Source organism: Salvia hispanica, chromosome 2, assembly GCF_023119035.1.
Source record: "Salvia hispanica cultivar TCC Black 2014 chromosome 2, UniMelb_Shisp_WGS_1.0, whole genome shotgun sequence".
NCBI lineage: Eukaryota > Viridiplantae > Streptophyta > Magnoliopsida > Lamiales > Lamiaceae > Salvia > Salvia hispanica.
In genome coordinates, this window is record NC_062966.1 from 30,166,899 (window position 1) to 30,179,650 (window position 12,752).

Below are 12,752 nucleotides of genomic sequence, written 5' to 3' on the forward strand. Positions count from 1 at the left end.
TACCAATTTAGTCCCGAACATTATCTTTTTAATTATTTGGTCCCTCACAAATTAACTTTGACCCGAATCGGTCCCAACTTGACGGAACCGTCAATAATAGACGGTAATGATAACGGCGCGAAGCTCTGCGACTCCTGCAAGTCGGCTTCCACCGTCGTCTTCTGCCGCGCCGACTCCGCCTTCCTCTACCGCGCGTGCGACGCCGACGTCCACGCGGCAAACGAGCTGGCTTCGCGCCACGGCCGTGTCTAGATCTGCGAGCAGGCCCCTGCCTCCTTCACCTGCAAGGCCGACGCCGACGCCCTCTACGCCGCCAACATCCACTCCGCCAACCCCCTCGCCCGCCACCACAACCGCCTCCCCGTCTCCCCCTTCTACGACGCCGACGCCGCCGCTGCCAGCTCCGAGGAGGAGGCCGAGGCAGCGTCGTGGCTCCTGCCCGACCCGAATAGCAAAATTGAGGAATCTGGGTTGCCGGAGTACATGTCGCTGTTCTCCGATGTGGATCCGTATCTGGATCAGGATCTCAAATGCAAGCCGCACCAAATCGTCGATAGCGAGCACAAGCATTACTCCGCCGCCGACGGAGTCGTGCTGGTGCATAACAAGCTCTCAATAATAGACGGTAATTACAGGAGGGTTTTTGAGGCGGCATGGGTTGCAGCGGGTTTGAGGCGGCGAGGGTTGCGGCGGGGTTTGAGGCGGCGGAGGGGTTACCGTCTATTATTGACGGTTCCGTCAAGTTAGGACCGATTCGGGTCATAGTTAATTTGTGAGGGACCAAATAATCAAAAAGATAATGTTCGGGGCCAAATTGGTAAAACAGTCATATGTTAGGGACCATTTTTTGCCTTAACTCTCTTATTTTCAATTGTAATAGTAAGTACACATTTGAAGAAAGAATTAGATCGGTGTCTCTAATTTAAGTGACTAACTGTTTTTGGTTAAACTTATTGAGAATATCTTATCTATGTTTGTACCGGAGAGTACATAAACAATAATAATAAGGGTCCGTTTGGTGTTCATTAACTGAGCATAAATGGGTCAAATTATGAGGAAGTCGGCGGTTCGGTGTTCACTAACTATTTATGCATGACCCTAGTTTGTAGTTGTGGCCCGCACTGTACACCTTGACTTTAGGCTGAAATAATTCAGGCGGAGCACTTGATTTTGAAAATTTTGTCCGCTACACTTCACCAGAATTGGTGGTGAAATGACTACATCCCTCAACTTTTTAGGGTTCCCACCATTTACACAATATGGTGCATTTGAGGGTTCAAAATTGTGTGACTACTTTCTCTCACTAGCCTCTTCTACCCAAACGGTGCTGAAGAAACTGCTTCGAAGATCCAAACCTTTTCCGGCATTGCGACACCGCGTACACCGCGTACTACCCCTCCAATATCTTTAGCAAAAAATAAATAAATCTATAAACAATTAATAATATTAAACTTTGTCTCTCACTCACTCACTCGCGTCTACTGCACCTTCCATTGTTCTCGTCGCGCTCACCGTCGCCGACTGCAACCAACAGCCCCTCGCCAACGTCATCACAATTACATGCCTCTGTCTTTAAAAGTCCAACTCGTGAGCAGTCACGCTGCCTCGGCAGTCTCCGTCGCTCATCGTCGATAGCCCTATGTTTGTTTGAATTAAGGTCAAATCTGAATTCCCCCAATTTCTAAATCCCTAAATCTTAGTAGATCAAATTTGCTTCTATGTTCAAAGCATGAGTGATCACCCATCATAAGTGGATAACTAATGTGGAATCTTCAAAACACAAAAAGGAAAATGCATTTGTGAACAGCTTGCGTTTCATAATGTTGTTGGCTTCGAGCCACATTGTGGTGTTCATATTACCGCATTATTGACGGGGAAGGGTAGTACAGGAATTAATGATAAATAATAGGGAAAAAAGTATTCATGCGTTGAAGACCACTGCATCTTGTCAGCCAAATATGGATCACCAAACACACCCGTATATTTACAGCTTGGTGGGACCACCCTGATACAATTAAGTCAACAAATATTTCTGTATTTTCCAATTGAGATGAAGCGAACGAGCCCTAAGACAACAGTTAATACAATCCATTCATGATTTGTCGAAAATGCATTCAAATGAAAACTTTGGTATTCTTTAATTCATAGATTCATATACTCTATCTGTTCCACATTAGTCGCACTTTGCTATTTCAGCTCGTCTCGAATCACCTACACTATTTATATTTTAAGTAAGAATTAGGATATTTAATTAATAAATTAAAGTTATTTGAGTATTCCAATATTAAGTGATCGTCCACTACACTTAAAATACTAGTCATTCAATTACGCTAAAAAATCAATCCAAATTTATGACTTTAAATAAAAAGTGTGAATAACATGAGACCGAGGAAGTATTACATTATAATTTATTTAAACTTTTGTATTGTTTGTTAGTTTTAATGACAAATCATGTTTTAGCTCATTTAGAAAAGTTTTAGTTATTTTCATAAAATGGAAGAGAATTAAATAATTTATAAAATAATTGAGAAATGATACAATAAAATAAATATATTAATTTTCTTTAAATGCATTAAAAATAGAAAATATAAAATCATACTTTCTGCGTTCCACAAGACTCAAGGGTATGCACTTCTGGTTGGACACATGTTTTAATGCACAAATTAATAAAGTAAGAAAGAGATAGAATGAAAAATAATTAAAGTAATGTTATTGGAGAATATATCCATCTTATTAGAGAGAAAAGATATTTCAAAATTAGAAAGTGTTTATTATTATAAGACAAACTAAAAAAGTATAGAGTACATATTTTGTGGGATATATAAAATAATTAGTATACTAAAAGAAATTAAGATTTATAAGAGAATAGTGCAAAAATAAAATAAATACATTGTTGGGTCATAGTTATTCTTATTTTCATGATTTTTGGTTACAATTGTAACCCTTATTCTAAATCCACATAGGTCATATTTGATTTTTAGTAAATATGCGTGCAAAATGATGATATATTAGTAGTATAAATACACATGATCTCAATTTTTCGAAAGACTTTATCTTTACCGACAGTCTCTCAATGGACTCATAGTCAAAGCTAAGCGGCCATAAATCCTACTCAGTTCCTAACTTCCTGTGTTAGGATCCATAATGAAACACTAATTCATAAGTTGGAAGTGCATTATGGTCATGACTGCCAAAATCATTAATTTATTGTAAAAAAATAAAAGAAGAGATTTCATATTTTACAAATACATTGCATTATTAGCAATACGGTCATGTATCGCCAAATTTATTACTACTCCCTTTATTTTCCTTTTTTAATCTGTTGGCAGACGAAGAAAATATTTAATCTCGATTTTGATTTTCGCGGTTGCCTGAATTCTCGCTTTAAATTTTCCCGCCAAGCACAAAATCCGCTATAAATTGTAGATTTAACGTTCAGCTTGCTGCTTAGCTTTCGTCCAGTTTTCAAATTCTAGGGTTCCGTATATCAGTGTTCCAAATCCACCCCCAAATTCGCGGTGTTTGAAGCTGAACTCGCCGTCGACAAACCATGAGCGCCGTCAACTTGAAAGACGTCACCGTTTTGGCCAATCCGGCTCCCTTCGTTGACCCCTTCCAATTCGAGATTTCGTACGAATGTTTGACTCCCCTTGAAGACGGTAAACCAATTTTCGATTTTATTTTGTTTCTACCTTTTTTTCCTCTGGTAAATCCACTGAAAATTGTTTATTCTCAAAATTAATAGGTTGATCCATAGGGTTTGTTGACGAATTTGGTTTGAATGCCATTTACGCTTTAATATGTTGAGGCATTGCATAGATCTCACTTGGAATCTGAATAGAATGAGAAAGAAAACCATGGAATTCAGTCGAATCTAGAAGCATTTAGATAGACTCTGATGTTAAGTAAATGGCTATTGATGTGAAACCCAATTATAGTGGTATCCTTTTATTTTTTTTCCCATTCATTGGATTTTTAGCTAATCGTGATGAATCTTTAACCATGACACAAGTTTAATTATATTTCATCCATGTTTGTTTGGATTTTGGAAAACTAACATGACAGTACAAGTTAATAGTTGCAGATAGATTCTTGTCTTGTTTTCATTAACTAAGGGAGTTAGGGAGATGTATCATTCTTTCATTTAAGATGGAGCATTACATCGCTATTGCTCAATTTGTTTGCTTTATGATTAAGTGATTCAGATCATGTATTTTTCTTTTCATCACGAGCTTTTGCAACAAACTCGAATCCCTGCCATGTTCAAACCTAATATTTTCACATCTGTTTCAGATCTGGAGTGGAAGCTCATCTACGTTGGATCAGCTGAGGATGAAACATACGACCAAGTCCTAGAAAGCGTGCTTGTTGGACCTGTTAATGTTGGTAATTACCGTTTTGTATTTCAGGTAATGAGTTGAGATTTAGGTTGTTGATTCTATGAATTAATTCAATCATGCATTAGTTCTTACTTGTTTAATTCTAGGCTGATTCACCGGACCCATCAAAAATTCAAGAGGAAGATATTATTGGAGTCACTGTGCTACTGCTGACTTGCTCATATCAGGGTCAAGAATTTGTTAGAGTAGGATACTATGTGAACAATGACTACGAGGACGAGCAGCTAAAAGCAGAGCCACCTCAGAAGGTTCTAATCGATAAAGTCCAAAGAAACATCTTAGCAGATAAACCTAGAGTTACGAAGTTCCCAATCAATTTCTGTCCAGAAAAGAATGAAAATGATGAACAGCAGCAGCCTTGTCCTTCACCGGAGCATGTTGCAGAAACCAGCAAGCAGGGAGACGAGCCGCTATCCAACCAGTCTTCCATCGAGTGCTCTTGAACCTAGTCAGAAGTGATAAGATCTCGCAGTTATTTTCTGTCAACTGTTTGCAAGGAAACTATATCGTATGAGCATTCAGAAGTTGAAGAAATTTTGCCATATGAGCGCCTGTTTAATTTGGAAGAACATGTTTTATTCTGTAGAAGTGAAATAGATTGAATTTGTTTAAACAATTTGTCAATAGTGAAGAACAAGCTCTTACATTTAGCACTGTTTAATTATGCTACTTTCTAATGACCACCTTTGTAATTCCAGCAATTCTACATGTGTTGTACACTGACTATAGTGTATAATGGATAAATTCTTCCATAATGTTTGGATTGGGACATTGCAGCTTCAGTATGACTCCATTCCCTAAGTTGCTTGAACTCGATTTACAGCCTTTGTCACCTAAAATTATCAGAGCCAAACCATCACTCTCAAAAGTCAAAACAAAGCATATTGAGATTGTACAGACAGAGAGATCTCTGTTCCAAGATTGAATATTTGAAACAGTCAACGAAATAGATGGTTATTTGTGACTCACCTCATCATCCCAATTAGTGCGTATATTTATTACAATCAAAACCACAGCTTGGACTGAAAGCCCGCATATGATCCCCATCCAAAGGCCCTGCAACCACCATTTTCAGCTTCAGTGAGAAACTAGCTTGATTTTCTTGTTTGTAAACAGTCTTATGCAGATACCTACCATGCCCCCGAGGTGAAAGACGAAGGCAAGAAGCACAGAACAAGGAATGGCTATTACATAGTAAGCCCCAAGATTGATGACTGCACACATTGTTTGCCATCCACACCCTCTAGCAGCTCCTGATAGCACACACTGGAAACCATCCAAGAAGTCCGATAGTGCCAACAACGGCAGGATTCTGGCCACATATACAATCACTTCCTCTTCGTCGCTGTACAGCTTTCCCCAGACATTTCGAACCAAAACTGTGATTGCTCCGATGACCACTCCTTCTGAGGCAGCAATTGCTGCTGCTACATATACAGCAAGACGAGCGCGAGGTGCATTTCCAGCTCCCAGTTCGTTTGACACTCTTGTGCTAGGAGTTCATTATAGGAATGTTAAAGTCTTGGATTGAGATTATCAAGAAATGGGAGAACATAAGTAATAGTGGTGTGTGGTGAGACTAACCTTACTGCACCTCCAAGACCAACAGATATCATATACACCATCCAGCAGGTATTGAGGCTGTCCAAAAAGCAAATGAAATTTTGAGTTTTTTTTTTTTTTGTCTTAAAATGGAAAGCCATTGATGCACAAACCTAACCTTATTGATAGTACTGATGTCTCCAGAGTCGGGTTCGGAAGAAGTCCAGATAGAAGAACGACCATTTCAAATGACCAGTATTCCAAGCTGCAACTCACAGAATCAACAGAGTTAATGATCTAACCATGTTTTTACAGGTCTAATTATGATGCAAATGTTAAAGTTTATAGACTTTTTAGACATGCCATATCATGAGAGCTGAAGGAACTGCAAGCCTCAGAAATCCAACTATATCATGAAAAGCTTCTCTTGAGAAACCAGTGAAACACTCTGAACAGGCCGAGGAGAAGTTAACATACAATGCCAGCAACACCACATTGATCCAGTACGAAGCAACAGTCACCATTGCAGCCCCTTGAATTCCAAACTCGAGTTTGAACACAAGCAGCCAGCACAAGAACACATGGAACACACTAGTCGCTGCAGAGGTTACCACCATTGGAAGTACAATGTTTTGTGTCTGCAGAAACCTGATGAGACATTGGAGGATGCCATAGGCGAAGAGGCTGGGTATCATCCAACGATTGAACACGCCAGCTTCAGCAGAGATGTCGTGATCTTGGCCTAGACCAACCAGAATGAAGCTGGTGTTGTACCACACAACTGCAAGGCCAACGCTCAAAGCTAGAACCACCACAACGCCTCGCTGAGTATAAACACCGAGCATTTGGTACTGTTTCGCGCCATAAGCTTGGCCACACAGAGTTTCTAACGCACTCCCCATTCCTAGCTACAAGTTTTGAGGTCAGTTACAAAATCAGTTGAAATCTCGAGTGATGGAGAAAGCGAGTGAGAGGTATAGGGATAAAGGGCTTACCAAGACGCTGAAGCCACTGACTGCAGCGAAAGAAGTTGCTACAGATGCGCCGGAGAGTTGCAATTCGCCAAGGTGACCAACAAACATCAAAGAGATCACTTGCAAACAGTAGAGAAGTATGTTTACTGTTATTAGCGGTACTGCCAATCGCAGCTGATGCTTTACTTCCACCATAAAATCTTGATCTTGATCTTGAACATGATCAATCAGAGGTTTTGACCCTTCCTCACTCATCTTTATTACCGCTCTCTCTCAACTAGATAAAAACAGAGACATCAATATTAGCTTCCTGCTCTTGCAATGATGCGGTGATCATTTGATAAATAGATAACGAGAGTAATTCCCAAAAATTGAATCTAAATAATTATTCAAGCTTCTTTGAAAAATCAAATTGAATTAGTACTAATGGAAAAGACATAGATTTGTTGATTGGGAAATCGAATTCGAAATACAAAACCAATCGGAGCCGAATCATATAAAAAACTAAAGAAATGAAAATCTGAAAATCGAAGCAAGTTTAATTTATGGTTGTGGGAAGATGGTGCAACAAAAGTCTATATTTTGTCCTACTCTTTTGTCAGAAACTACGGTATGTAGGGTGGTGACATGTGATGATGCTCTATTATTGGTGGGATTTGGTTACTTGACAGTACTTATAATGATTATAAAGTCATTTCAAAACTATTCCAGCTTCAAAAACCAAATTCTAACAGCTTTCGGAAGAATCTAAAACACCCAGTAGCATTGGACAAATAAACTCGGGAGTTTGGATTTTGCATCACATCTTTAATCCGAGGATTGGAATCAAGCACATTTTGAGAGTGTAAGCTTGCTGTCTGATTTTTAACACACCAAATCAATAGCTCTTATCTTAGTTTTTCCAAATCAATAGCTCTTATCTTCTAAACAACTAACCAAAGAAAAGGGGGTTTAAGATTTGTACCGGCGGCGGAGGATGGAGGCGACGAGATAAGGGTTCAGGTTTCAGGAGAATGCTGTGAAACTGAGAATGCCAATTGGCAACCACGCACCTAACTTTTGGTTTTTTAGATTCTCTCTACCAATTTTTTATTGGGTTAAATATTGAAATTTAGTACCCGTTTATTTTATTTCGCGAACTAATAGTAATTTCAAATTTTAACAATTCATACCATCATTTTTAAAATCAAACAGAGATAAAAATCTGATACTCCTACAAAAAAAACTAGTGTGCAAAAACAGAGGCTCCATATTTGGAGACAGATTATTTGAATCACAGACACAGAGTACTCCAATTTAACAAGATCAAGTGCAATTCTAAGCTCATAATAGCACTACTAGAATACTGAAGCAAAAGCAATGGAACAACACGATACAACAAACTGGACTAGAGGCATAGCTGAATTCTGGGACTTTTTATACCAATGTCTTGCTAACGTGTAGTTGTGTGAGCTGAAAAATCATCGGCCAAGTCATCGGCCAAGAAGCTTAACCGTCCACGCACCACCTAAATAAAGACCCATAAGGGGCCCGGCCAAGAGCATTTGAGTAAGAGGATCTGTTGAGGGCGTGAGTATAGCTGCTGCGATCACTGAGCCCACCACCACGTATCTCCATATCGAAAACATTTGCTCGGATGAAACCAACCCAACTTGCCCAAGAAGAAGCTGTATAACCGGAACCTGAACATGCAGACTCAAGTCTCAGCTTTCTACGAGTAAAACTGTGTAATATGCTATGCTCAATTTTTTAGGATTCAGACAAAAACATAGTAGAATGGGGTAGATGTCATAATGTGGAAGCATTTAGAGTTACTAACACAAAGATGATAAAGAAGCACATAAAGCTTATAATCTCCATTTGTCCCTACTGCCAAGGAAAAGTGATGCATAAAAAAAAGATGTTACCTGGAAAGACAATCCGGTACTAAACATGAGCACGAGGACAAACTCGAAGTATTGGTCAATGGACCACAATGACTCAACAACTCCTTCTGCGTAACTAACAAAGAACGTCAAGGCTGCTGGGGTGAGAACATAGTAAGAGAAGGCAATGCCTATATAGAAAAGAATTGAGGACCCTAGGACAATGGGCCCCAGAAATCTTCTTTCATCCTTAGTCAACCCTGGGAGAATAAAGGCTATGATCTCGTAGAGGATTACGGGACTGCCCACCAGAAGGCCGCAGTATCCTGATACCTGCATGGAAGGTGTTATTGTCTTAGTGCACAAAAGCTGTCGACTCAGCTGCAAAATCTTTTTAATATGAGTAACTTTTCTTGAACTCGTAGCAGATCACAGTGCCTTAAACAATGTAAAATTGTAAACTTTGGTTTTTAACCTCTAAGTTTGCTCAAGACCACGATTTAGATTAGTCAGTATAATCGTTTTCCCCCTCGATGAACCATAACACCACAACAAAATGTTTCAGGGGGAAATAACTAGTTCGACTTCAAATTTTGGAGATGATTAAACATTACAAAGAAATTATAAAAGAAAAAAAAACAAAAACTTCCATTAAGGATAAAAGAGTGATACAAAAGGACGACTAGATGAGGTGTGACTTGTGTAATAAAAGATGCAATTTCAGCAAACCAGAATCTTATAATCACCAAGTGAATGAAAGATTTGAAGAATCTTATGTTCTAGTTTTAGTTCCCAGGAAGATAAAATTATGAATTTATGACATAGTGGCTCAATTAACTGAAGACAAAAGACTAAAATCAGTACATAGAGGTTCAATTAACTGAAGAGAGAGTAGAACGATCTCACACCTTCAGGGATGTAAAGAAAAATTCTCCGGGAGCTAATTGTAGAAAGCGAACACCTTGTGCGCTCACCGGCTTTTCAAGGAACATAATGAGTTCCTTTGAAAATGCAAAACAACCAACCATAGCACCTCCAACAGCCAAAACCGATACAAAGAGTCTCGATCTCAACTCCTCTAGATGGTCATATATACTCATTTCTTTATCATCTGGGAGAAGCTCTTTACTAGGGTAAAGGAAATTGTAAATAAAATTTCCTTTATCATCTGACTCATTCTCCAAGAAAGGATTCTCAGCCTTATCACTAGACTCTGTAGCACAAGAAGCATATTTCAGAACCAAAAGTGCCTTGGAAAGGTACAAATATTCAATTAGGGCAGTTAAAAAACATTAAAGCAATTAAAATTAAAAATATCCTACAACTACACACAATAGAGCACACATTATGGAGATCGTAAGTGTTATGGGTGGACATCTAAAGGATAAACAATTATTATGTGAAAACGAGATGTTTGAGGTACACCTTTTATCGATGAGATGATTGACTAAGATTATTTACATGAGCTTATAAGCTCCAATACTTGCAAAGCTGATTTCATAATCAAATAACACAATTGTATTTCTCATATAACACAAACCTGTTTGCCAAAAAAAGACATTAAGACCAAGTCGAGAAGTAGAATAACATTCACAAATGACAATGTGCATATACAGATATAATTAGCCAAATGAAACAGAGATCGTTAGATGTTTAGATAACTGATATATGCACAGAAATTAGTTCACACGAGCCGACTCATTGTCCGACATCAGCTCATTTGAGACAATAATCAGTGACCTGAATGGAAGCCTACGAAAACCCCAAGAGAGGCCTGCTCCGCAGCATTAGTTACGTATCATATCTTCCAAAAACTTCAAATTGGGAGGGTGATCCTCTCATTGAACTCACTGAATTAGTTTTAAAAAGAAGTTGAATCTTATACCCCTCTTTGTAGACATTCTCATTGCGCAACATAGGCAGCACAATTAGCATAACTTGAAAGTATTTTCCTTACTTTCGATTGCATCCATAGTTTCTAGATCCTCAGTACATGGCCATGGTGTTTCCAACTTTCCATACACCAAATTCATGAATTTCTGATAATCTAAATGTGAGAGGTGGAATTAATAGAGCCGTGCAACCAGCTAATGGTGAACAGTTTCCCCAATTTCACAAAACATGACCTCCTTCCAATATTTAAAATGAGTACTAGTTTTGCAGTAGCTCTAATTGCTTAAATATAAACTAGAAACATGACAAAGCTTCAAAATTAGCAACTCAAGCAATGCTTCTACTTCACCTTTTTTTGGATAATTTTAATTCTCAACTAAGCCTAAGTAAGCTAAGACAAAACATTTCGTAATACTATAAAGCACCATGATCAAAATAGAGCTCTTACCATTTGAACCTAACTTCTTTCATTTAACAAAAATTCAACAATCCATATCAAGATCTCTACAAACACACACACGCACATAATAGAAGCCTAAAATTAATACCCCTTTTAGGGTTCTCAATGTAATCTTTCAAAAAGAGGTCAACTTTACCGGCTCTATCTTCAGCAACGCCAATCAAGCTGCCGCCGCCGAGTTCCATCTGCTTCTTCGTGACATCTTCGACGGCTGAGCAAATGGTTCCGCTTAATTTCTTCAAACCTTTCCTATTCGAGAAGACTAGCGACCTTGATTTCGTCTGATCAATGCGCAATAGCGCTGTCGGCTGGGGATGTGAGCTCAAGCAATTAAAACATGTAGTGTTACTCTTGAGATGAGCACTGTAGATGACGGCTCCTGCAGTTCCCATTACTGGTTTTGCTGCTAGTGTGTGTTGTGCGTGAAGATCTCACCGACTTGGCTCTTGAATTTATAATTCGTTGATTATTTATTTATGTTTGTTCTTACGAGTTGAGCGCGATGGGCGATATTTTAGTGTGAAACTCGGCGTATTTTCACTCAGATGTTCTATCGTGCGCTGCCGGTAGTGTTACTGATTTAATTTTGGTGTATTTGATCAATTAATATGGTGTATTTAAATTTTAAACATTTTAAAAATAATTTTTAATTTGCATGTTGATAAAGAGATATTTTTTATCTTTACTACTCATTCAGTTCCTTATTAATTGAGATATTGTTTTCAGTATAAAGGATAAGAATACTGTGCTAAATAACTAGATAAAATAAGAGCAAATAAATTAGGAGATTGAGTTATTTTTACTAAAAATAAATATTGTTAAAACTTTGCAAAATTTAAAAATAATTCAATTAATATGAAATAGATAAAGTAACATATTGAGAATATATTTATTGCAATATTTTTAAAAGAAATAATTAAATTGTGTTAAACGCTAAAAACACGTGCCTTGTTTTGTTCTATTGGTGGCAAACAAAACTTTGTATATACTGCACGTGGCCTGAAGATTGAAAACCCTAAATTTGACCGCAAATAGTGTAAAGAATCACTAAAAAACCAAATTACAAACATAAAATGCCTTGTAACTAGAGTACGATTTGATATGGGGATATGGAACCTGGGAGTAGCCGAGGGGCGAGGGCTGAGGCCAGAGGGTGTGCTGTGCATCAAACGGTGTTGTTCCGTCACTTCCGTGTCTATTTGAAATGTTTTATGTTGTAACATTATAATTTCAATTTCCACATAAAAAACTCTCTATACTTGATTGAATCTTTGTTAAAAATGGTACTCCTTAGATTTACTTTTTCCGTCTTAAACCTACAAAATGACTTTCGTAACCTTGTATTATTATTATTTACTAAACACTATAAAAAAAATAGTTCAAAATAATCAGTGAAATCTTTTTCTAAAGATAGAGAGGATTAAAAATTATAATAGCATTACAAAAGTCTCCTAATATTTGCGTGCAATTTTAAGTTATAAGCTAATTTAGGCCATAAATTATTATGAGCAGATAAGCTTCTTCTTTAGATAAATAATTGAGAAAAGAAACAAATGGAAGGGGTGATGGAACGATACCGTTTTTGGTGGACAGGTTAGAGATAATAGCGCACTGTAAT

General features: G+C 38.0%; 3 protein-coding genes across 6 annotated transcripts; 1 reads left to right on the forward strand and 2 right to left on the reverse strand.

The window, feature by feature from the left end:
- The first annotated feature begins 3,293 nt into the window (after positions 1-3,293).
- Positions 3,294-5,050, forward strand: LOC125204486 (histone chaperone ASF1B-like). The gene is made up of 3 exons (XM_048103149.1): positions 3,294-3,659; positions 4,294-4,409; positions 4,487-5,050. Exons 1-3 carry the CDS (start codon positions 3,551-3,553, stop codon positions 4,841-4,843), a joined length of 582 nt encoding a protein of 193 aa, XP_047959106.1. The 5' UTR covers positions 3,294-3,550; the 3' UTR covers positions 4,844-5,050.
- Positions 4,620-7,982, reverse strand: LOC125204483 (protein DETOXIFICATION 16-like). Of its 4 annotated transcripts, none has more exons than XR_007173578.1 (8): positions 6,938-7,491; positions 6,306-6,850; positions 6,121-6,207; positions 5,985-6,041; positions 5,535-5,892; positions 5,370-5,456; positions 5,085-5,233; positions 4,620-4,845 (listed from the first exon to the last, which is right to left on the reverse strand). XR_007173578.1 is itself a non-coding variant. In XM_048103146.1 (8 exons), exons 2-8 carry the CDS (start codon positions 7,169-7,171, stop codon positions 5,198-5,200), a joined length of 1,404 nt encoding a protein of 467 aa, XP_047959103.1. In that variant the 5' UTR covers positions 7,172-7,193; positions 7,881-7,982; the 3' UTR covers positions 4,620-5,197. The 4 variants fall into 4 exon arrangements, 2 of the variants coding, with proteins under 2 accessions (XP_047959103.1, XP_047959104.1); XR_007173577.1 differs by having other exon boundaries at positions 5,046-5,233; XM_048103146.1 differs by adding an exon at positions 7,881-7,982 and having other exon boundaries at positions 4,620-5,233; positions 6,938-7,193.
- Positions 7,983-8,147: 165 nt separating this feature from the next.
- On the reverse strand, positions 8,148-11,615 carry LOC125204484 (sec-independent protein translocase protein TATC, chloroplastic-like). Its single transcript, XM_048103148.1, has 4 exons — positions 11,271-11,615; positions 9,690-9,994; positions 8,824-9,114; positions 8,148-8,598 (listed from the first exon to the last, which is right to left on the reverse strand). The coding sequence occupies exons 1-4, from the start codon at positions 11,524-11,526 to the stop codon at positions 8,389-8,391; spliced, it is 1,062 nt and encodes a 353-aa protein (XP_047959105.1). The 5' UTR covers positions 11,527-11,615; the 3' UTR covers positions 8,148-8,388.
- Between the last annotated feature and the right edge of the window lie 1,137 nt (positions 11,616-12,752).

Bases quoted from the DNA above. Each gene is read 5' to 3' on its own strand.
- LOC125204486 (XM_048103149.1), top strand. From the start codon at position 3,551: ATGAGCGCCGTCAACTTGAAAGACGTCACCGTTTTGGCCAATCCGGCT. The intron at 3,660-4,293 runs GTAAACCAATTT...CATCTGTTTCAG, and splicing joins TTTGACTCCCCTTGAAGACG to ATCTGGAGTGGAAGCTCATC. The intron at 4,410-4,486 runs GTAATGAGTTGA...GTTTAATTCTAG, and splicing joins ATTACCGTTTTGTATTTCAG to GCTGATTCACCGGACCCATC.
- LOC125204484 (XM_048103148.1), bottom strand. From the start codon at position 11,526: ATGGGAACTGCAGGAGCCGTCATCTACAGTGCTCATCTCAAGAGTAAC. The intron at 9,995-11,270 runs GTAAAGTTGACC...CTTGTGCTACAG, and splicing joins CGTTGCTGAAGATAGAGCCG to AGTCTAGTGATAAGGCTGAG. The intron at 9,115-9,689 runs GTGTGAGATCGT...CCTTCCATGCAG, and splicing joins TTTTCTTTACATCCCTGAAG to GTATCAGGATACTGCGGCCT.
- LOC125204483 (XM_048103146.1), bottom strand. From the start codon at position 7,171: ATGAGTGAGGAAGGGTCAAAACCTCTGATTGATCATGTTCAAGATCAA. The intron at 6,208-6,305 runs GCATGTCTAAAA...TGTGAGTTGCAG, and splicing joins CCTTCAGCTCTCATGATATG to CTTGGAATACTGGTCATTTG. The intron at 5,457-5,534 runs GTAGGTATCTGC...TGGTGGTTGCAG, and splicing joins TCTTTCACCTCGGGGGCATG to GGCCTTTGGATGGGGATCAT.